Source organism: Gavia stellata, chromosome 7 (assembly GCF_030936135.1).
Source record: "Gavia stellata isolate bGavSte3 chromosome 7, bGavSte3.hap2, whole genome shotgun sequence".
Taxonomy (NCBI): Eukaryota; Metazoa; Chordata; class Aves; order Gaviiformes; family Gaviidae; genus Gavia; species Gavia stellata.
The window spans coordinates 6,372,470-6,394,332 of NC_082600.1; the positions used below are offsets into that span (position 1 = coordinate 6,372,470).

The window sequence follows — 21,863 nt, forward strand, 5'->3', positions numbered from 1 at the left end:
TCTCTGCTTGAAACCTATAGAGTTAATCTGTTGCTACTTCATTAGTATGTGCTGTTACCTAGAGATGGTGGTTTACTTGGTAACTGAAGATAAATTCAAATAGTGAATGGCAAAAGCTAAAAATGAGGTGACAGATTGCTCTTTAATATGTTAAGCTTCACAGTGTGTTCGAAAGTAATAATATCCTTACCATGGTTGCTAGGTTTGTGGATGCATTCTGTCCTTCCCTGATGTTCTATATTAAAAATAACCTAAAGTACCTTATATTGACCTGTCTTTGGTTTTATGTTTTTGAGCCTTGATGTGTATTGTGCCCTTGGTGTCTGAGCAGTTCTTAAACATGTCATCTGAAGTGATGTGTTGCATCTTCAAAGAAGATTTTAAATGTTATACCTCTTCCACTTTGAGATCACTGGAACATATTATTTCTTGGAATGATTGTTCACAGGCAAGACTGGATTCTGTTGGGGTGAAGCTCATATCCTTGTTATCGTTTCACTAACCAAAAGTAAAAGGGGACAGAGAGGGTAAAACACGTTTCCTTCTTTTAGCACCATTAGTTGTGATAAAAAACCCAGTGATACCCGCATCTCATGCTATGGAGAATTAGCTGATGGGGTTAGGATTGATTTTTTTTTTGTTTGCCTGGGTACAGGCAAACGATAATGTACTATGTGTAAGATCACCCATGTACATAGTCTTACGTATGCAAGAAAGGTAAGGTGATCTGACATAGTGTCTTTCATAGAAAATATACAGATAGTTACATAATATCTTATCTTTAGAAACTTTTTCTTGCATCTGAACCCTTAGTGTGGGTTTTTTTGCCTGCTGGCGTATAAAACTCACCCGCCCTCCAAACCAAACAAACTCCTGAACTTTGTGTGTGTGGTTTTGTTTGTTTTGGTTTTTTTCCCCCAAAACAAAATGATCTCTTCCTGTACATGGGTGTTCCTGACATAAGACTCTAAATCACTGTTTCTCACAGGCTAAATTTTTCTATTTCTAAATTTTTCGTAGCTTTTCTATGATGTGACCATACCTATAAGCGATAACCACAGTAAACGTCTATCCTGCATGGGGCAAAGCCATGCTCCCTAAGATCCTCTACTAAATCTGTACATCCTTCTCTGAAAAAAAAATAAAAATCCCTGTACCAGATGATTTGAAAGCTTGTTTTGACAGCATCTATCTACCATGTAACAATGATGAACCTTTCCCCTAGTTTCAATTAGGCATGTCATCTTTATTCAGATCTATGGCTGGATCTGCTTTGTCACCTGCCTGTAGGAAACAGATTTTCTGGTAACATCAGCTAAGAGAGCAAGAGATACCCAGGCTTTCAGAATAATTACTTCTCTAATGTTTAAGGCAATAATCACTTAAAACTACTTAAAAAATTTCCTCCCAAGTTAGTCACTGACTCTCATATCAGTTGTTTCACATCTTGTTTTTCATCTCCAGGCAGTGTTTTGCCTTCCTTGAAATTAAACTATCGGCTACATACAAAGCAAGAAGATTAATCTATTTAGGAGTGAAACTAGGCTTTTCATGGTGTTTGCTGAGAAGCTGGAGAAAATATACTGCATTTGAGATGGTGTCCAGCTGGCCATGGGTTTGGTAGAGCTTTGTTCTGATTTAACTGGGAATGATCCTCCTGGATGTTAGGGTTTGTTATGGCAAAGCTCAGGTGGTTTCTGTAATCTGTCTGAACAGGATCCTCATTTCAGGCAGGTTGTGGGCAGTGATGTGGAGCTGCCATATAAGTACCACTTGTTTGCTCCCTGGCACTGGTGTGTAGTTCAGATTTTGGCCAACAGAAGGAGCATTGTCCTTTCATGTAGGGCAGGAGCAAAGTCATGAAGAGTGAAGTCTGTGTGGTCACTCACTCCAGAAAAAATGGCTTAAGTAATATAGGAATTTTCTTATCTACCCAAATTCCTTGGTTGCTCCTCCATTTTCTGGCATTGGATTTTTTTGAGATTTATATATGCTTTTAGCCACTGTTAGACAGAATGCCAGACTAAATGCATCTTCGGTTTGAGCCCTTCTGTCCATTCTTGTGCAATGATACAGGAATTGACTATTATTTGTGACCACTTTGCCCCTGTGCTCTTAGCTGTAAGAAGCAAGAGAATGAATAGGAAGAAGCTGGGCTCTTCCTATTCTAGATAAATCATTTTGATCATGGGAGGGAGATGAACATTGAAGTCATATTTGTGTGGCTGAACATTTCAAAGATGGTAAATCTAAAACATTTGAAGTCCCAAATGCATTGTTAAAAACTTAGAAAATCAGTTAGTTGCAAAATATTTTCATAATGTTCTTATGTAAGTATGAATGTTTTTATACAATCAACATTTTTTAAGTGGGATTGTCACTTTGGTATTCTCATTAGCTTTCATTTTTAGTATTTGAAAAGACATGTTTTTTTAATCTGCAGGAATGCATAATTGTGGGTTATGAATCTATGTGTTATCTCTTAACTTCTGTTTGCACCTCAGTTGAGTTTAAACTGTTTTTTGGTTTGTCGTATTAAAAATCCAAAACAAAACAAAAAGCCACTTCAAATGGACTCATATACTGCTTACATTTAATGTTCTGTAACTTTGGTGGCCTTCGATCACATCGTGAGACCTTTGTGCTTTCAGAAAATCACCTCAACTCTTACCTTGTCAGCTTTAAATGATGAACAGAGTTGGTCAACATCGTGGTGTGTAGAGGTGCCTAAGTTAATGCCAGTCCTAACTGGTCTGTCCATGCACATAGTGCCTTGCGGCTATGCGAGCTTGATCTCAGGTGCATGTATATTCACTTTTATCAGCTTATGCTGACAGCTGTGCTGGTGAGGTTGTGTTGGTGTGTGTTAGAGATGACATGCTATCTACTAGTGTAGCCCTCTCTACGCTTTGTTCATTGCGGAGTGTAAACATGTCTATGCAGCCATTGAGGAAAAGACAGTGACTGAATGGCTTATCTTTTTGTGCCTCCTGAGTTTTGCAAGACTGGCTTAAATGATTAAGTACACGAGAAGCAATATTATGACTGTTGAGATTTCTGTTATCATAGGAGACAGTTGTTAGCTGAAAGAAATGGGAAGTCCCGATTGTGTAGTTGGCACCATGCTTATTGTTTGCCAGACATAAAAATTTTCTTCTTTTCATCTGTATTTTTGGCTGTTTGTTTCACTTGTGGCCTCCACAATAGTGGAGGGATTCTCATGGAGAACTGAAGCACGCTTTCCTTTTCTTCCTTTTTTACCTTTTGGGGAGCAAAATACCACTGGTACTTTGTCATCAGGTCTTCAAGAGAATATCCATGCCATTGCTTCTCAGGGCATATAATTTTCCCAGAAGTCATATAGCAATTCTGTCCATAGGCTCCAAACGCTGTGTGATATGCAAACATTTATGATCTTTCTCGTGTTCCTCCTCCTTTAAGAATCTTCGTTAAAAAACTTAAATTAATCTATGGGATCAACAAAATAACTGATGAAATCAAATTTGTCTTAGAGAATGATTAAGTCTTCTAGGTCTCCATGACTCTGTTTTGCACTTCTCGTGTTTCCTGTCTACATGTAGTGGAATCTCCTTGGGCCACAATTCCTGTTCTAGTTAACACATAAGATAACAAGTGTACCTGACAAATACGATGTCTCCCTTTTTAACACAAAGAGTGTTTTTTGCTTCTAAGAAACTGTTTTCCCATAGGCATTGTTGCAGACCTAGGTCCTGAAGAGCATTTCAGGAAGAGCAGAAAATGGTCTTAAAAACATGGTCAAGGAAGTAAATTTTATACTTGGCATTGGTTTTCCAACACACGTGCTGAAATTTTTATTTTTCTTTTCCCTTTCAACTTCCCCTTTTTACTCAGGAGGATAATACCTAGTGAGAAGTCCTGGGTATTGAAGAAAGCTAGAGAAATCTTACATTCTTTCCACCACATGCTTTGAGTAGAAATTGAGGGTCTCCTGTGTCTTCAGGTCTAAATGGCAATTTGCCATACGTACTGCTCCCAGGATGTTCATCTAGAGGAAATAGCATTGTTCAGATCTGAATTCTTTTGAAGTCAAAAGGAAGGAGAACAAGTGCATATCCTTTAATGAAACTTTAAAAACCTCTTTGGATGTTTCTTGAAGCTCCACATAACTTTACTGTGTTTTTACATCAAAAGTCAGATTTGTAATATGATTTTAATGTATGATATATAGGAGGAAAGCCGAGGAGCTGCACAAGTTGAGGCTGTGAGACCCCGAGTTATTCATGTGAGAAGGAAGTCTGAAGAGATGCAACAAGAAGGTAAATCAATGTCAATAAGCAAACATAGTTCTTTCAGTTAAGCACATTGCTTTTAAATGTTGTTGTATACTGATATATAATGAAGTTCTGATTTTTTTAAAATTTTGTTTTCACTACTACCAAATTCCCACAATTTCCAAACATTTACATATAGTGTGTATAAATCTGCGTACATAGTTATGATATTGTTGGGGTGCACTGAAAGGATTGGAAATGTGTCTGTAAGTCATCAGAATCCTTGAAATTAAGTATTTATTTAAACTTTTATTTGCCAAGAGCATTACAATGTGCATATTATGTAGTCAACTGAATCTTAATTTTTTTATAGAATGCTGTTCAGCAAACAAAATGTTCATAATGTTGTGGTAGATGGCAGTGGTTCATATGTGTGAGAAAATGCAGAGATGCTAGAGGAGAGCTGGAAGAGAATACAAAGTTAAGATCACGCAAATGTGGAGAAAAAAAAATATTTTCAGTGTTAAAATGGCCTGGTTTGAAGTGGGCTTCAAGCTAGTGTGTAACAGATAGTGTCCTTCACAAAAGAAAATCACTATGTATTATCTACGCATAACAATGCGATTTTTGGAGATTACTTAGTAGTGTTTGTTAAAAGCGTTAAGGATATTGCATGAGAGGGAGAGAATATTTTTGTTTATTGTAGTTCAAGTCAGTGTTGGAAATAAGATAAACTGCGCATATTACTGCCATATCAAATTGTTTTAGCAGCTAATAAGTTTGTGGAGGTGATAGAGTGAGATATGGAGCAGTTTTAATCTTACGCGCTAAGAACAGCAGTCTAAAAGCCTGCATGTCTACAATATAGGCAATTATAATTGCTCCACCCTAGTATAGACAAATTCTTCCTTCAAGCCCTTTTTAAAATAATTCTTTGAACTTCTTCCATTTAATTTTTTTGAAACATCTAATCAAATTATAATTCTGATGAAATTATTTTGTTTCAACTATTTCTAAGTGGTAAGAAAAGCCCTAGGCCAATGTTATTGGTCGTGGGACTTGGAACCTAATTTCAAAACCGTGGTTTACATACGAAGAAAGTTATGAATAATCTAAAACTTAGCTTCTATGGACAATTAGTGGAAAAGCTTACAGAACTAAAGTGGCATACCGTAGTGCATGTATATGTTTTGTTTCAGGGACATTTATCAACACATGTTTTTAAAGTTGGTAAATAAAGGCTTAATTTATTAAATAATGCGGGTTAACTCTTTAATATTGGTTGAAAATATTGCAATGATTGTTTCTAATAGGAAGAATGGTATTTTTCCTCTGGTGTTCAGAAAATCCAAATTGCCTAAGGAAAGTGAATTTCCAATAAGTTGAGTATGACCTCTAAATCGCCAAAAAGGAAATTATGTGCTTTGCAGGATCAACTTGTCCCCAGCTTTAAAAACAGTTTTCCTTAATAGTGGTTATAGGAATCTTCCTTTTCTTCTTCTTCCCCAATACTTCCTATTAAGCATCACAGAGAAGGTGGAAAGGGGGGATACTCTTCCTAACACTTCCAGCCTGTATCACTGAGTAGGGTGTTAGAGAGGGACGGAAATGGAGTAAAACTTTTTTTTATTGAATCTGTTATTTTCTGGAATATTTATCTTTAAAAAAAAATAACTTACCTATACTGTAATACAAGGTATTTGAGCACAGTCCAGCCGGCTGTGCCTCAGTTGAAAACGTTTGGCCACGAGATGGCAGTAGTCAATTTTCTTTGAGAGGAATAAAAAAGATGATGATTTATATACCAAGATAATTTAAATCTCATTCAAAGTATACGTGTTTAATAAGACAATAAAAATCTAGAGGATTTGCAAATGGAAACAACTGTCTGTCAGTTTTAAACAGAAGGTCTTGTCTCTATAAGCTTCACCACAGTGAATTTATTACTCAAAAAGTTGAGGGTAAAAATTAATAAGAATCATTTGAAAGAAAAATGAAAACTTGCAACATGATAAGTATACATGGGTTTAAGTAAATACAACATTTTAAAATTAAGCACATCTGTTACTGTGAGTTCAAAGCATGCCGTTTATAAAAACTTCATGTCAAACAGTTGCCTTTACTGAGATATCAAGGGACAATGAGTGCTTGCCTGAAAATGGAGAAGCATTTCAGAGGCAGGACCATTTAGGTATTTTTTCAGAGTTTAAAGGGTAAGTGGTTGTATTGGTATTAGAGCTTAGAAAATCTAGAGCCCTGAAATGAAAGGTGAATTCAGGGTGTTGGGCAAAAAGGGAAATTATTTTGGACTTAGAGTTGGATGTCAAAAAAGCCTTTTTTTATTTAATTGATAAATACATGACAAGATCTGATTCATCTTTTGTCTATGGTCATAAATACATACATACTAGAGCTTTCTTTTGTTGTTTAAAAAATTTTTGTGGTCTACAGTGAACATGTGTTTTCAGTGAAAGAAAGTTGATTGATGTCTTCTAATGAAAGTTGAAGTTCAGTAGGACTGTTACAATATCATGCCTGAAAGGGTAATGTGTCCTGAAAGTTACAACTGAAAATAAAGCCTGAATGTATTATTAATTGAAATGTGTGCCTTCTCTAGACATAGTGGAGACAGTGGTTTGAAAACATATATTTGTAGTATATTATATACATGCATATATATTTTTGGCTTTACAATACCCTTTAATCTTTGTACCATTCTTTAATATATCTTCGTAAATTTAATATGATAGTAATTGTTGTGGTTGGTGAATGCACGTATTTCCAGAATACAAGCATTTTCAGGCTTATATTAACATGATTCAGAATTTTTAAATTAAAATGAAAGAACAGGTGGCAATGCTTGACTGCAGAGCATTTTTAAACTTTAATATGAGCAGCTCAGAACGAAGAGGTAGATGTAGCTTCACTTAATTATTTTTCTACAGCACAGACTCTCAAAATGTGACCTAGAGAGCACAACTTCATGATAGTAATTCCTTTTTATCTCCAGCTAGTGAATTATATTCAGGCATCCATAAGTACATGGGAAAGTAATATTGGGACACTAAGCAATTGGCTTTGTTGCCAAAGAGAGATTGCACAATTGCTTGTGGGAGGAGATGATCTGTGCAATAAATGAATAAGAGGGCAAGAAGCCCTTAAAACAGTCTGTATAAAAAAATAAAGCTTCCAGAGTCCCTGTTCAGTATTGAAAATGGGCTACTTCTGTGTTAACATTGACATTATGCTGTATTGAAAACTGTAACACTGAAAATATGGCTATAACTAAATACTTCTTTGCCTCTCTTCTTCAGCCAGGGATTGCTCTGAGTTAGGTTTATAGGTTATTTTTTCTTAAAACTATTGTGGCATGAGGCAAATCTCTAACAGATGCTTCAAGGAAGGAAGAAGATTAGGATAAGGCTAAAGGTCTTTATTTTTTTCTTGGAACTGGAACTGTTTTGGTCAAACTCTTAACAACAATTCTACTGAAAGTTTACTTTCTCCTTAATATCCTGCTGTTTCTTTTTTTGGACTGAATTTCACTAAAGGCTTTTGCTAGAGACTGTCCATACCACCCTGAAAACAGCAGCTAGTAAAGCAAAACAGAGCTATTCTTTTACACTGTAGGGAGTACCACCACAACCTGAGAGGTAGAAATAGTTTGCGTAGCCTACATTGCTCTTGAATTTGACTAATTTCTGAGAAATTGAGGTATAATTAGCTATAATAATGGCATTTTTGAAGCAAATGTCCTGTTGGAGATTTATGTAAGTTTTTCAGTGCTTCTTCAGAACTCTCATTTCTGGTCTATTTTGACGCTGGTTTTCCTATACAGTTACCTTCCCGTGCTATCAGATGGCTCACTGACATAATTCAGTTAATATACTTTACATTCAGGCAAGTCAGGAAAAGCAAAGCTGTGTTTCCCATGGAAACTCTGTCTTTTTTGTAAGTAGTCGTTAGCTTTCAGGTGCTCCAAGTGGTTTAGAACACCAGTTCTCAAAGAGTTTTCTTTTGCTTTTTCTGCATATGTGACCATAGTTACGTGATAGCCCATGCATTAGAAAACATGCATCTGAGTAATAAGTATGCATTTTGCATAATAACCCCACATAAAATCCTCAGTAGCCATATTTAAGTTTCTAGTTTTGAATTACTGTAAGTCAATATTTAGCTGTGTTACAGTACATTTGGAACAGGAGTTTTGAATTTCTTGGCTTTTGTAAATATTATTTATCTGTTAAGAAGTGCCATTTATATCTATGGTTGCCTCTTTTCCCACTGAGTTACTTTAGTTATTTTTCAGACAAAATGTTAAAACAGAAGTTTGATTTTTCCTAGCTTAAGGCAAAGTCTTGTGTAGAATTGTTACTGTAGACAATAATGTCCTTCTACTGTGGGTGTGTTCTGCTGCTTGAAGTTAGGGTCCTCGGAAACGAAGCACCAGGAACTGCGGTGGGTTTCATGGGACTGTGCACATCCTTGCACCCATTCCCAAAAGATCTCTTTCTGGGAAATGATCCTTCAGTCTCCTAGACCTGTCATTTCTTCCCCTCACTTATTTGTGCAAAAGGCATGAACAACAGGAACTTCTAGCAGGTGAAGCACAAATCTCCCTGGTATGTTTTTTAGACTCCTAGAATGTAATTTGATTTTTTTGAAGCATGTAAATTAATTGAAATCCAAGTAATCAGATGGAGAAATGAAAAACCAAAAAACCCAGTTTATACTTAAAGGAAACTGTACCAAGCAGGCTCATATTGCCTTGCAGTCTGAGGATTTCCTACTGGACTGGCATGCTCGGGTAGAAGTCATTCTCCTCTGGAGTCCAGTTCACATCACGTGTCACCTGGCCCTTTTCTTACTGAGCTACATGCATTAGGTTTTTGTTCACTTGGCAATTTTCTTCAATTTCAAAGAGGCTGAGAGTTAGTTTTCCTCTTACTCATGCCTCCTTAAATGGCACAGAGGGGATACAGTGCTCTCTCACTGCTGTGGTATTGTCAAGACATTTCTTCTGACCTTGTGCTGAGGCTTTTGCTGTGGGAGGTATGTGCAAAGGCAGAAAACTTCCCTTTGTAGTCTTCCCTTGGTGCCTATAGAGGTGATGCTTTACACCCATCATGAAATCTGCGCAGTTTTGTATATATTCAAGTTTCCCTTGTACAGTCTGCATGAGAATCAACTTCTGCTCCATGCTGGATGTATATATGGTCAATCTTCGGAGGGAAGGTGTTTAAAGTACACTTATTTTGCTGAGATTCAGGTTGTATTCCTGTACCAAGTCCCTCCTCTGGTCTGTACACAGCAGCAGGGATTTTCACTGAAATTCCAGCACCAGTTGGGTTTTTTCTGGAGAAAGGGAAAGAAAAACTTACTCAAACGGACATGATCACTACTTAAAGGATTACTTGCTATGGAGACTGTCAAATACTTGGATTTTTACTTGTCTTTTTTCAGATTTACTGGGGCTTAAGGTAAATACCCAGAATTCTCATCTGATTCCTTCTTCAAGCCTAGATTTTAAAGGATTGCAGGTGATCTAATCCAGTGAGCTATGGCATCCCTGAAAGTGCATTTTACGTATCATAAACCTAAAGTTCAGGGCAGTGACAAAATTAAGCCTGGTATTTCACTCATGCATGGGGGTTGTAATGTGCAAATGAGGGACTAGTCCCTTTTTCATACAGGTAAGCTGAAAACCCATGCTACTGCTGCATAAAGCGTTCAATGTACCTTCTGGAGTTTGTATGTCCTTTTTGCCTCAAAATACCACGTGGTGCCCAGTATGCATGCCCGCTGAGCATCAGCTGTCTGTATCACATCACACAGACACCAGACGGTTTTGAGGATCTTCTGTTCTTAAGTATATCTTCATCATGTAAAGGATTTTACTTCCAAGTTTATTAGAATTTCTTACAAAAATATTGATTCATAATTGCATTTGCTTTTCAAATACTTGTGACTACCTGCTGGAACCAATGTAGTCCAGACTGCCTGGCAGTTCTGCTAAGCTGCACGCAGCAACATTGCCTCATCCCCACAATGCGGATTTCTCCATATTTTTCCTTTTTTTCCCTTTTTATAGGTTTGGTGGTGTTTGCGGTTTTTTCGTTGGTTTTGGGGTTGTGGGGTTTTTTGTAGCTTGTGGCCAGGCATGTTCTAGGCAGAATTCTCATTAAGAGGAAAGTACCTCTTGCTGCTGCATATCTACTTTTAAGAGCTGGAATGTACAAGCTGAGTGCCCTGAATTGCTATTTCCACTTTGGCAGTCTACCTTTGCTCTTTTACCAGTTCCAGTTCCCAGTTGTATTAATCCACCTATTGTCAACCCGTCTGGGGGCCAAGCTAGAATGCGATGCTTTTTCTTCTGTGTGAGATTCTCGTGGAGTGGGGAATAAGCTGGAGTCGCTGTGCATTGCAAGCAGGGTATGGTCTTGATAGCAAATATTAAACACAGTTTCAGATCTCCTGGACACTAACACACTCCTCACCAGTCTATCCAAATTGTTGTGCCAAAGAAGTCTTTCTCACAGCCTGTGTAGGATTCGTAAACACGCTAGGATCTGACTGAAGCAGCTTTGTATTGTGTGTTATGATTTGTATGCACTTTTACAAACTTACAGTAATTGCTGTTGCCTTCATTGTAAAGAGCAAAAAATAAACACACACAATAACCCCCCTAAATGGGCACTGATCCCACTGGCACTGATCTTGAGTAACTCTGAATAAAAGCAGATGGTAGCAAGCTGACTAGGCTGACCTGCTTTCCCCTTTCATGCAAACATTGCTTATATAAATGGGGGACACACACAAAAAATTAATGGGCTTGGGCAAGCCACCTCAGGACAGAGACTCCCCATGTACTTAATGCTTACATCAGCCTGAGGGTTGTTTCCAGTTAGCTCTTCTCTGGAGGGAGAAGTTTCTCACAAATTAGTGGTTCCACAGCTCTGAGCCCATGGTTTAGTCAGAAAGAACTGATGTGCATCTAGAAAGTAAGCGTGCTTAGCTGTTCTGTGGCCTATGTGTTGTGGTAGGTCATGGAAAATGATCAGAATAGTCTCTCCTGAACCTGCTACTCATTTATAGACATATAATTGAGTCTGAAATCCCTTTACACATCATCTTCTGTCATAATGTTGTAAAGAGGCATTCAATTTTTATGGTCTTGTACTGCTTTAATTCACATGCCTATTTGTTAGCAGTGATGGCAAATGATTTTAAATTGAGATTCCTAGTTGTTCTAAACAATGTGCCTCAGTATGTCACTATAACAAGATGTGTTGTAAGAAATAGCATTGTCTTTTTCTTATTCAGCAGAACATTTTGTTGGAGTTTCTACCTCCAGGAGTATGCTACAGCTTCTGCCAGAGATTACAGCCTGCAAAGGCAGTTTCCTGAGTAAGGTGTATTCACACTCCTCAGTCACTATCGTTTTCAGCCTGGTACATCAATGCCAGCTAAGCTGGAGTCAGGAACCATTCCAGCTGTCTCAGGTAGACCTGCTGCTGATTCTGTTAGTTCATCTGGCAGATGCACTATAGGATCTTCTAGGATGACCATCCTTACTTAGATTAATAGTCATTTAAGTAGGCCTCTTATCTCACATTTCTTTTTTAGCCTGAAAGTTGCATTTCTTTTAGAAAAGGCATCAGTATCAGTCCGAGATGTCTTGATGCCTTTGGGTGCTGGCAACACATTACATGGATACTGTATGGTGACAGGTGAAGTAAGGAGTATTACAAACACATACTTCAACTTGGAAAAACGGATATAGCACTGTGATAGGAGAAATGTAGGCTTTCTGTCTTCAGTATGTGCTGAGTTTGTTTTATTTTTCTGGTTGGCAGGGAAGGCAGATGTTGCCGTTTATAATTCTGTGGCTTGTGCATGTCTGAGAGCCACGCAACAGAAAGAACAGCTTCTGCTTTCCCCGCTGTGTTGGTTTTGGTGATCCTTGGGCAGAGACAGCCGAACTCCCTTTCGCTTTACCTGTTCTTAAAGAGCTCTGAATTCAGCTTTTTAAAGCACTATATAGAAACTGGCAGGAGCCAGCTGTTGTGTGGGGAGTGGCTGGGTAGAAGAGAAATTACTAGGACAAGAGTGTATATGCTGAGTGGAGGTAGCTTAATGTGAGTGATGAATAACCCACAGATTCTGACTGTCTGCCTCCAAACCTCTTTTATAAAGGAGATGGGGCATTTACAAAAGCTGTCGTTCTCAGCCGTTAAGCTTTTTCTTTTTCTTTTTTAATGCTTTGTAAATTTTTGCACTGTTAGCAGAGGCAAGGCATAGCTGTAAAGTTATTAATAAAACCTAACTGGCCAATAAAGATGGATATTTAGATGATTGGTGTCCACAGTCAAATTGTAATGTTATTTTTTTTAATTTTAGTGCTTATTATATTGTGAAAGGCCTTCACTTACAGGCAGTTTTCATGCTCATGAACAGTGTGGTTACTAGGTAATTTATTTGCTTATTTTTCTAGGTACTTTAGGAGTAAACAGACCTTCTACTTCATGCACTGAAGAGAGGCCAGGTTTTTCCAGCACCACCTTCTCAATACAGTGATACAATGACTGCCTATAATTAAATATAAATATGTTTCCAGTTCCCACATTGATTCATTTCTTAAGACTAGGAGCCCAGGAAACTTTCAAATAAGGCAACAGCATGGAGTAAATGTTATCTAGGATGTCTTCCAAATGAAGAATACTATGTAAATAATGGTAATGCTACTCTTTGATAACATGCTGATTTTGAGAAATGCAGTCTGCCGAAGTAGCTTTCTTCTTAAAAATAGGGTAAGGACTGGTGAGTGAAGATTAACGTTGTCATGCGTGACCTGTTGCTCACTGCTGAGGTTGCATATGGGACTGCATTTTGTAATAGTGTTGAATAACGTGCAAATGTAGAACTTGGTTAAAACACTTTTCATCTTCCATAAAACTAATTTTGAAATTAAAATACCACAAATCCTCATCTCTGAAATACCAGTGGCAAATGTGTTTTTGGTGACTGCGTTTGCAAGGAACAGTAGTAAATGATGGAGATGGGTTAAATTTTGTCTGTGGACTACTGTGTTCTGGTTTTTATCATGAATGCTGTCATTCAGGAAAAAAAACCCCTACACCTAGAAAAACTTAATTTAGATTTAGAACCTTTGTATCTGTGTTGTCATTCTTCTCTAATCTAAAACTTATGTTTTACATTTAAAGAAGGAAGAACTGTTTTTAAGCACATTTCTAAACAACCTGAGTGAAAGTTGTTGAGTGTGACACAAAATATGTAGCAGTTCTGTAAAATGCATTTTTTTCCCCAAATGCTTTGGCTGCATGGAGGTAACTGTTACTCTTGGTGTATGGCATGATTTTGACTTTCTATTAACTCTTTCTTTTTTAATGTCAGATAAGCATGTAGTTTTAATACAAAATAACTCATCAACCATATGCAAACAATGAAAATGTGTATCTCATTTTCTGGGTCTGGTACAATTACATTTATGTTTTAGCTCAAAATTATGCAATCAAAGCAGGTTAGACTTATTATGGGATGATCTGCTGACTTCCATCCTAACTCAGGTTGTTAAGTAAAGTAATAATCTCAGGGTTGCGTATCGTGGCCTTGTTTTATGCACTGTACTTACTGCAAGAGTTAGGCAGAGCCGTGTTTATTTAAAGACAGTATAACAGCTGCAGTTTCTGTCCTTGTCAGGCCATTGTATCTTCAGTAGAAGTAAAAAGCATGGAATTTGCTGGCAGTTGCTTAATTTCTGAGTTTTTTTAGTTTGTTTTTATAATCCTAAAACCATAATTACAGATCTTGAGAAAATTGTTTTCTTTACTTAACAGCTGCCATTGTGCCCTGTTACGTAAATCAAAATTATAAATGGGAAATATTTACTACTTTGAGTTGCAGTGTAAATACATGATTAACTTCTTAAAAGTGCATGTAGCTTATTTCAGTAATTGGACCCACTCCTAGAGACAGGCAAGCAGGGAGATTACACAGGGAATGCTTGTTTCTGAAGATGAAGCTTCCTTCCTGATTAAAAAAAAAAAAAAGAGAGAAAAGAAAGGGGGGAGCAGTTTCCTGTTGGAGTCCTCACTTTAACGGAGGCCAGGCAGTCAGTCGTGCCTCCCCCTGCTCCAGCTGGCCTTTACATGCCGTCCTTTGTGGAGGCGTTCTCTGACGAACGATGTCCAAAACCATTTTTACAAGAGCAATTGGGGTTTGCCTGTACAGGCAGACCTGGGATTTAAAGACGTTTTTGCTCCTCTCTCATCTGCTTTTAAATACAAGGCTACAGCAGCCAGTATCTCTGAGGTTAAGGCTTGATAAAGGCTGTTCTGTTCCTCAGATTTGTAATCCTCTAATGAAGAGACTCAACCCAAAGTTTCAGCTGTATGTACAAAATGTGTTCTGACCTCGATATATATGATGTGAAAAATGAATAATAGCAGCACTGCAGGCAAAATCTTCTCTGCTACGATGTGCCAACCCACCCCTTCATCGGCGGTTTCAAGAATTTGGCTGCACTTTTGGAAATAAGCCTCATGATTCTGCCGGAGAGATGTTTTAGCTCAGACAGAGCGCAGCACATAACGGCTTTGTTGGAGTGTTGGCTCTGTGCTTATGGCAGGAAACTGCAGTAAAAACCTTACTTTTCTACCTACAATATGCAGGGGTTGTTTTGAATGCGGCCAAGGCTGTATTTTAGTCTTTTTATTTTTTTTTAAGTAAAACCATGCTCACAAGCTTGAGCACCCCAGCAGCTAAAGGCTAGAACCACTTAAGATGACAATTAAGGCCTGACTCTATAATTCATTAATTCAGTAGGTCTTTCTCTTTCTTTAAGAACAAACTCCCTCGCTTTGTCTGTCCAGTGTGGGCTGTTAAATGAGAGCCCTACATTCAGTTCTTTAACCTAGCTGCTTCTTGCAAGTCTGCATGGAAAGGGAAGCACTTAGAAGAGTAGACTTCATGCGTACCCATCGTAGGTCCGAGTGATGTGTTTAGGAGATGTTTATATCATGCAACACCGCTAGCTTGGAAATCTGTGAACTAGCCACCAAGCAATCTCCAGAAGCAGTGAAGCTCAGGGGATGTGTGGTGGTGTGCTGAAGCTGATGGGTCCCAGGATGATGTGATTTCATAAGGCATCCAGGACATCCGTGTGTCACTGCATTTTGTAGACATACTTGCTTGGGTATCTGCGTATGTGACTGTCTTTCAGAATGTGCCATCCAACTGTTCACACTTGTGTCAAGCACTGCAGCATAGAGCCTGCCAGAGGGAATATTTTGAAGTATATGAAAAGAAAGTTCAGATGTTTTTAGTCTGAGAGTGAAATTGCAGAAGGCCCTTAGAGGTCTGACTTATTGTGCAATCTCTGTAAGTAATTTGTAATCAAAATACCTTTGCACATGTCACTTTTATATTTCCTGTAATAAAACAGCAAGAGCAATTAAGATTTTGGACCATAATCTTCTACAAGCTTCTAAAAATGAATGGGTTGGGGATTTTTTGAGTTATGGCTGAAATAGCCAATTTTAAAATTTTTAATTTTTTTCAAAAAATTTTGGTAATAGCTATTTTAATAGATTTTTAACTGCAGCCTGACAGACAGAACTGTTATGTGGTAGCATAATTGATCTGAAGTTTACTTCTGAAAAAAGTTAAGTAAGAAACCAGCAGAACTCTTCACAAAACTGGAAGACATCTGTACGCTGGTAACCCAGCATGTGACCTACCGGGCTTTATGCATTTCAAATTAAAAAGAATCAGTAAGTATACTGCCATATGCATGCAAACGTGTCTAATAACACACTGTGTGCTGTGTATCTGTAATGTTGTTCTGACACGGTTCAGAAAGTTGTCTGTGGTCTTGGCATTCTTCAGGAAACATTAGATTAATATAGCTGCCTTTGTCATATAATTTTTTTCGTGTTTAAGTAGGTGTGTGAAGGCTGGTGCTACATAAATGAATTATACGGAAGACTTTGGAGGAAGAGGGGACTTGTAAACGAGACTGAAATTAATGAATATAAGAATTAGAAATCAAAACTTTATGTTTAGTCTGAGGAGAAACAATTCCTTAAACCGTAACCACATGGCTGTTTCTTGTTTGCATCAACTCTGGTTGACTGTTATTGTCTTCTGTTAATTCTCTGGGGCAGTGGCCTGACTTTGTTGAATGAGCCAATTGTTTTCCTTTGTGTTGCCCATCAAGTCAGTCCCCATCTGGTTTGTATCAGACTGTTTTCACAGCCAACAACTGCTGCCTTTTCTATATCCTGACACTTAAGGGCCCCATGCTATCAAAGCATTGCTGTGATAGCCTGTCTGGCTGGGCCCATACAGCTGTGCCTTGCAGCTTGAAACTATTACCCAAGTAATGGTAACTTAGAACTTGAACTGGCTCTTATTCCCATTGGTGTCGTGTGTACAGTGAACAGAATACATTTTTGTTGAACTCCGTGTTCAACAAAAAATTCTTTAAAGCTCTCATTTTCGTTTATGTGATTGGTTAGTTTTTATTTTCCAGCAGCTTCCTGTATCTAGAGGCAGTGTTGTGTTCTTCTAAAACATTAATGAGTACAAGACAAGCAATATTTATTTAAGGCACTGTTGTTATTACTTACTTTTATGGTTCAGTAAAGCTCAATAAGTGAAAATTAAACAAGCAAATGATTCTTAATGAGGATTTTTCTTATCAGATTTAGAATACATTTCTGGGAAACTTCCTGTGCGTGATAAACATAGGTTGTGTGAATAACGCTACACCTTGGCTACTACACTACTCACTTTCCAAGTAGCTATGTAAAAATGCAGAGCAATGGACAAAGAGTCTGCATTAACCTGTTCATTTCTCCTCTGAAGGAATAGGGAAGGATTGGGTAACTTCGTAACCTGGGCAGTAAAACTATATTACAGTTTGCATTGCAGAATCACTGAGAGGCTCCAGGCATGATCCAGGCCCCTTTCTGCCAGGCTTCCTACATGGTAGGAGGCAGTCATGTTCTGAGAGACCTTGCAACATGTGCGTTTTCTCCCTCCAAGATTTAAAAAACCTCAACATTGCATCCAATAACAGTGACATTCAAATGTTGTCTTCTGTAAAGAAAGATGATCTTTAAGCATTTATTCTCTTCTGCTCTTGTGTAGGCCGTGTAGCCATGTAATTCAGTGATAAAGTAATGATGAGGGGAAACATATTCCCCAACCTGTATATGTATTGAATTTTCAGTATATTCTGGACTCAGTTCTTCCATGATATTTAAGAGAGGGAGAGAAAGAAAATAATGGATAATGCTTTTAAAATTTCTGGTCTTACTCGAACATCTACAAGAACCTGCTAGAAAGCAGATTGATTTATCTAACACTTGCAGAGTTAAGTGTGCCTGAACTTGGGAGTGCATATGTGTGTTTATAACGTGAATGAATTTGCTTCAAGTATAATACTGGGGAGCCATTAAATTCAATGAGACACACGAGATAAGATTTTTATGCCTTTGTCCTTTTCATACTGGTACACACTGGGTGCATTGTGGCAGATTAGGATTGTGCTAAATAATTGGGTTTATGTCATTGTCAGTTATATGGAGGGTTTGCAAAAGCTGTTTTCGTAAGGAGCTTTCTATAATTGCTCTTCCTATGAACCCTATACAACTCCTAAATTCAGGAGTCGCAGTGCATGCTCTAGAGTGGTGAACAGACGCAGGCATCTGTGCCATTCACCTGCACAAGTCATGTCCCATCAGCACATAGTAGCCCACACCTCTGCAAGGAAGCTGCTCCCACATATGCTGACTGGATTTCCATACACGCTCCTTTGCAGTGCAGATTTCCCAGTATTGTGGCCAGGAATATTTAAACCCAGACAACTGATAAATGAATTTCATTCAGGCTGGTTACAAGCTATATTAATCATGCTTGTGGCCCAAAGCAATGAAGAAAACTATTGTTGAACTGATTGCAAACCAGGTTTGGCACCAACAGTTTGAACTGGGAAGAGCGAATGTCAAAGAGCTGCAATGCTTTCTAAAATAAGTTGGCAGTAGGTACTAGAAGGAGTTGTCACCATCAGTTAATGCAGCCAGCATTCAAAATGTCAACTTGCATGTGTGTGTGAGCAGCTTCAGAGGTAAAGAACATCTGCCCAAATGAGAACCCAATGTAAACGAGTATGTTCAGTGTCTCAGAAGGCATTGCTTGACTGGTGCTTGAAGATTTGTGCAAAGCAGCTCCTGGGTTGCTAACAACAGTTGATAGTTTTGCTGTTGCTATTGGGGAACCGTTAGTCGGTAGTGAAATCTTCAAGAGGTACAGTGTGGCTGGGAGCCCTCTGCAGTGTTTTCCCCACTTTTTATAGCGGTTAGCAGAGATGGAGGCGTGTGTCATATTAAAATAAGTAGCGATATGCGTAAGAGAGAGTTAAGAACGTGGTGCAGTCTGCTGAATACGTATCATAGATGTAGAGCAATACATTTCTGCAGTTCATTTATTTTACTGATTTAGAGCTCAGATTCACCCGAGTATTGCAAAGGAATTTTGTTTTTACTGTTTCCCATGTAACAGGCCAAGGTTCTTGGAGGAATGCTTATCTCTACTGCACGAAGTTTAAACATTGTAGATTTTAACAAACTTTAAAATAGCACAGGATAAAAACATGTATTTACTCTCAGACCTTTCCAAGTCTCTGATGCTGGGCATTAAATTGTAGAGGCGGTGTTACTTGTCATCACACTGGGTACTCATTTCGAGAGAAGGCTTAGACGGTCTTTGGCAGAGGGGACTGGACACTTACATAATGGCTGTCTCCCAGCAGGTCTTCCAGTAGAGACATTTAATGTTTTCCTTATTTTAACATACGCTTGCTTATGTAGATTACTACAGTATTCTTTCTGAGCTAATAGAAAGTACTTGCCTCTCTAAACCTCCTAGAATTGCTTATTCTTAATACATTTTTCCAAGTTAATTGTTATGCACAAATGGTAAGACCTTTAATGGCCGTCTTCTGCTGTTAAACAAATGGCTTGAAAGGAGGTCTTTTTAACAAGTTTGTTGGCATGTATGCTAGAAATGTGCGTAGAGACGTCCTTGTGTTTATAAGAATGTGTCACTGCAAAGTGATAACTCTATAGGACTGGTATTGTTGTGTCTTGTTTTGTTTTTTCCTGGGGAAAACATTCATAATATTCTTTTTAAAAGGTGTTATTACAACAATTGAATAATTGTGCTGTAGGTATAAGCATTTTAATATGCCAGGTCTTTGTAATGGTAGTACAGTAATAGGAGTCTTGGCAAACTGTTTCCATATGGAGAATCCCATGACTTTGTAAGTGAAAATCATCAAAACAAATGCATAGGGTCATGTGAATATTTAGAATTTAGAAGTATTTAGAATTGAGCAATATAGCTATTTTGTGGTCATCTAGAAAAACTCTTGTTATTTGAACAGTTTTTTATTTTTAGTATATCTTTTATAAATTTTTATTGTAAGAATGCGTTTAGTGACTCCATTATATGTGGAGAGTAACTTGCAATGAGAAAATTCTGCCCTGCAGCACTGCCTGAAGAGCAGTGCGGTACAGAAGGGTTTCTGTTTTCTTCCTGATGATGCCCATCCCCTAGCCTTCATTCAAATCTGGGTACAGATCGCTGCCATGGCTGGAGAGGATGACATCTCCTTGCCCAGGAAATCATCTTGGCTTTTTGAAGGAGAGCTCATCAAGGTCTCCCATCGCACTTTTAAGTGATAGAAAATAGCTTGTGACTTCTCACACTGATTTGCTGCAAGTTGTCCTCTTACATTCCTTTTTTTAATAGTCACGTAGCTGAGGAGTTAATAGGGCCGGATAGCGTGCGATGCTTAGTAAGCGTATGCAATGCAAGCATCACTGCAGATAACATGCTCAGTCTTGACCTGCAACATACTGAACCTGTCTGATAAGTAGAGATTGTCATTTGCCGTGAATTATGTACATCCCAAGTGATACGGACAACCACGCATCAAAAACTGCAGAAGAGCAGCATGTTGGAGTAACTGTTGGTAATTTAACTGCCTGGGCCAAATTGATCTGATGGCAGGAGGGGACTCCAGAGTAACCCAGTATGTATCCTGGCCAGTGCGCTAACTTAGAAAAGAACATCATTTACTTAGGGGATCCCCTCACTAGGACACCCATCTTCATTTTAAGCGTGAACTGGAAAGATGTTCATGTTCAAACCCACTGCAACTCTAATTTATGACGAAACATCATTGAATTAATTCGTTCAACTTTAATTACTTGTGTACATTATTTTAAAATTATTTTTAAATAAAAACAGGCCATGTAACTTTTAAGAATTAAAAAGATGCTTTGATTTTTATTTTTTTTACTTGCCACTCCCCATGTAGGCTATGAATGCTATTATGTCTAGCACCGTGGTATGATGTAGATAAGCTGGAGGCAGTATTGCTGCAATTAATATTGTTAAGATAGGAGGTCTCAGTGGAGCCAGTCCTACTGCTAGGATTCCAGTGAATGATTCTGCATCCTGAGGGAAGTCTGCATAACTTTATCTTAGAATTTAGTGTGAATTCCCGCTATCAATCATTCGAGTCCATTTTCATTCTGAGCTTCTTTATTTTGCTTCAGATGCTGGCATTAAAACATCTTTTGGATCCCCAAACATGAAGGTGTGAATAACAGAGCTGAATATATTACACAAGCATACTTTTGAAATTACCTTCCTGTCCACTTGTCTGTTAGATTTTGTGGAAAATGAGAGAAAGATTGGTATGTAGGTGATACTTAATTCTACTGAATAAATAAAATACTAATTACACAATTAGATATGCAGGTTTTTAATTATCACTTGTCAGATTCTCCTGATTCTACCAGCTGTTTACCTAGGTTGTCTCTTGTGGATTTAGAGATTACTCCTCCCCCAAGCCCTTGCACAAGACACAGGTTTTCCTAGGGTTTTTCAAAGACTCTGGACCACTAATGAACCAACTCCTTCTCCTTTTTTACTTTGAAATAAAAGCTGCTGCTTCAAGGTTTACCGCAGACCCCTCATCTCAGTTTTCCTCAAGAAAATGATTGCAGTCAAGAAACAGCGGTGCTTAAAAGTTAAGAAAAGACTATTTGTTTCTAGCCAACTGCACATCCAAAAATCACAGGCATCTGTATGGAAAAATCAAATTGACTTTTAATATTTCTTCTTAGTATTAATAATTATTGTAGTTATTTGAAAAGATCACTATACATCTTTTGGAAGTGATTTGCTTGGAAACAACAGCAAGAGTTGTGGTCAGGGAACAAACTTGTTAAGCAATGAGATAATCTACAGAGCAAAATATGCCACATCTAAAAGAGCAGAGTAGATTTTAGGCACCAAAAGGAAATATTTATTTAGTAAACTCTGCAATCTCATTCCTAGATGTTTTTGGAGCTGCTTTCTGTCTGCCCTTCCCTACCGGTCTCTGTGTTAGGATTTTGAAAAATCTGGTTCTAGTTTAGTTTATGTATTTCTAGTTTTTGTTCTGTTTAGTGTTGCTATTGGTGGGAATAGAACATGTTTTGGAAAACCACTGAACCTTGAACTCATACTTGA

At 38.0% G+C, this 21,863-nt stretch overlaps 1 protein-coding gene across 1 annotated transcript in view; it reads left to right on the plus strand.

Annotated features, from left to right (window-relative positions):
- KIAA0586 (KIAA0586 ortholog) overlaps positions 1-21,863 on the plus strand; it is a 73,332-nt gene that overhangs the window by 45,221 nt on the left and 6,248 nt on the right. Inside the window, exon 30 of the mRNA XM_059819288.1 lies at positions 4,211-4,298. Coding sequence (XP_059675271.1) covers positions 4,211-4,298 — 88 coding nt within the window. The remainder of the gene's footprint in view (positions 1-4,210; positions 4,299-21,863) is intronic.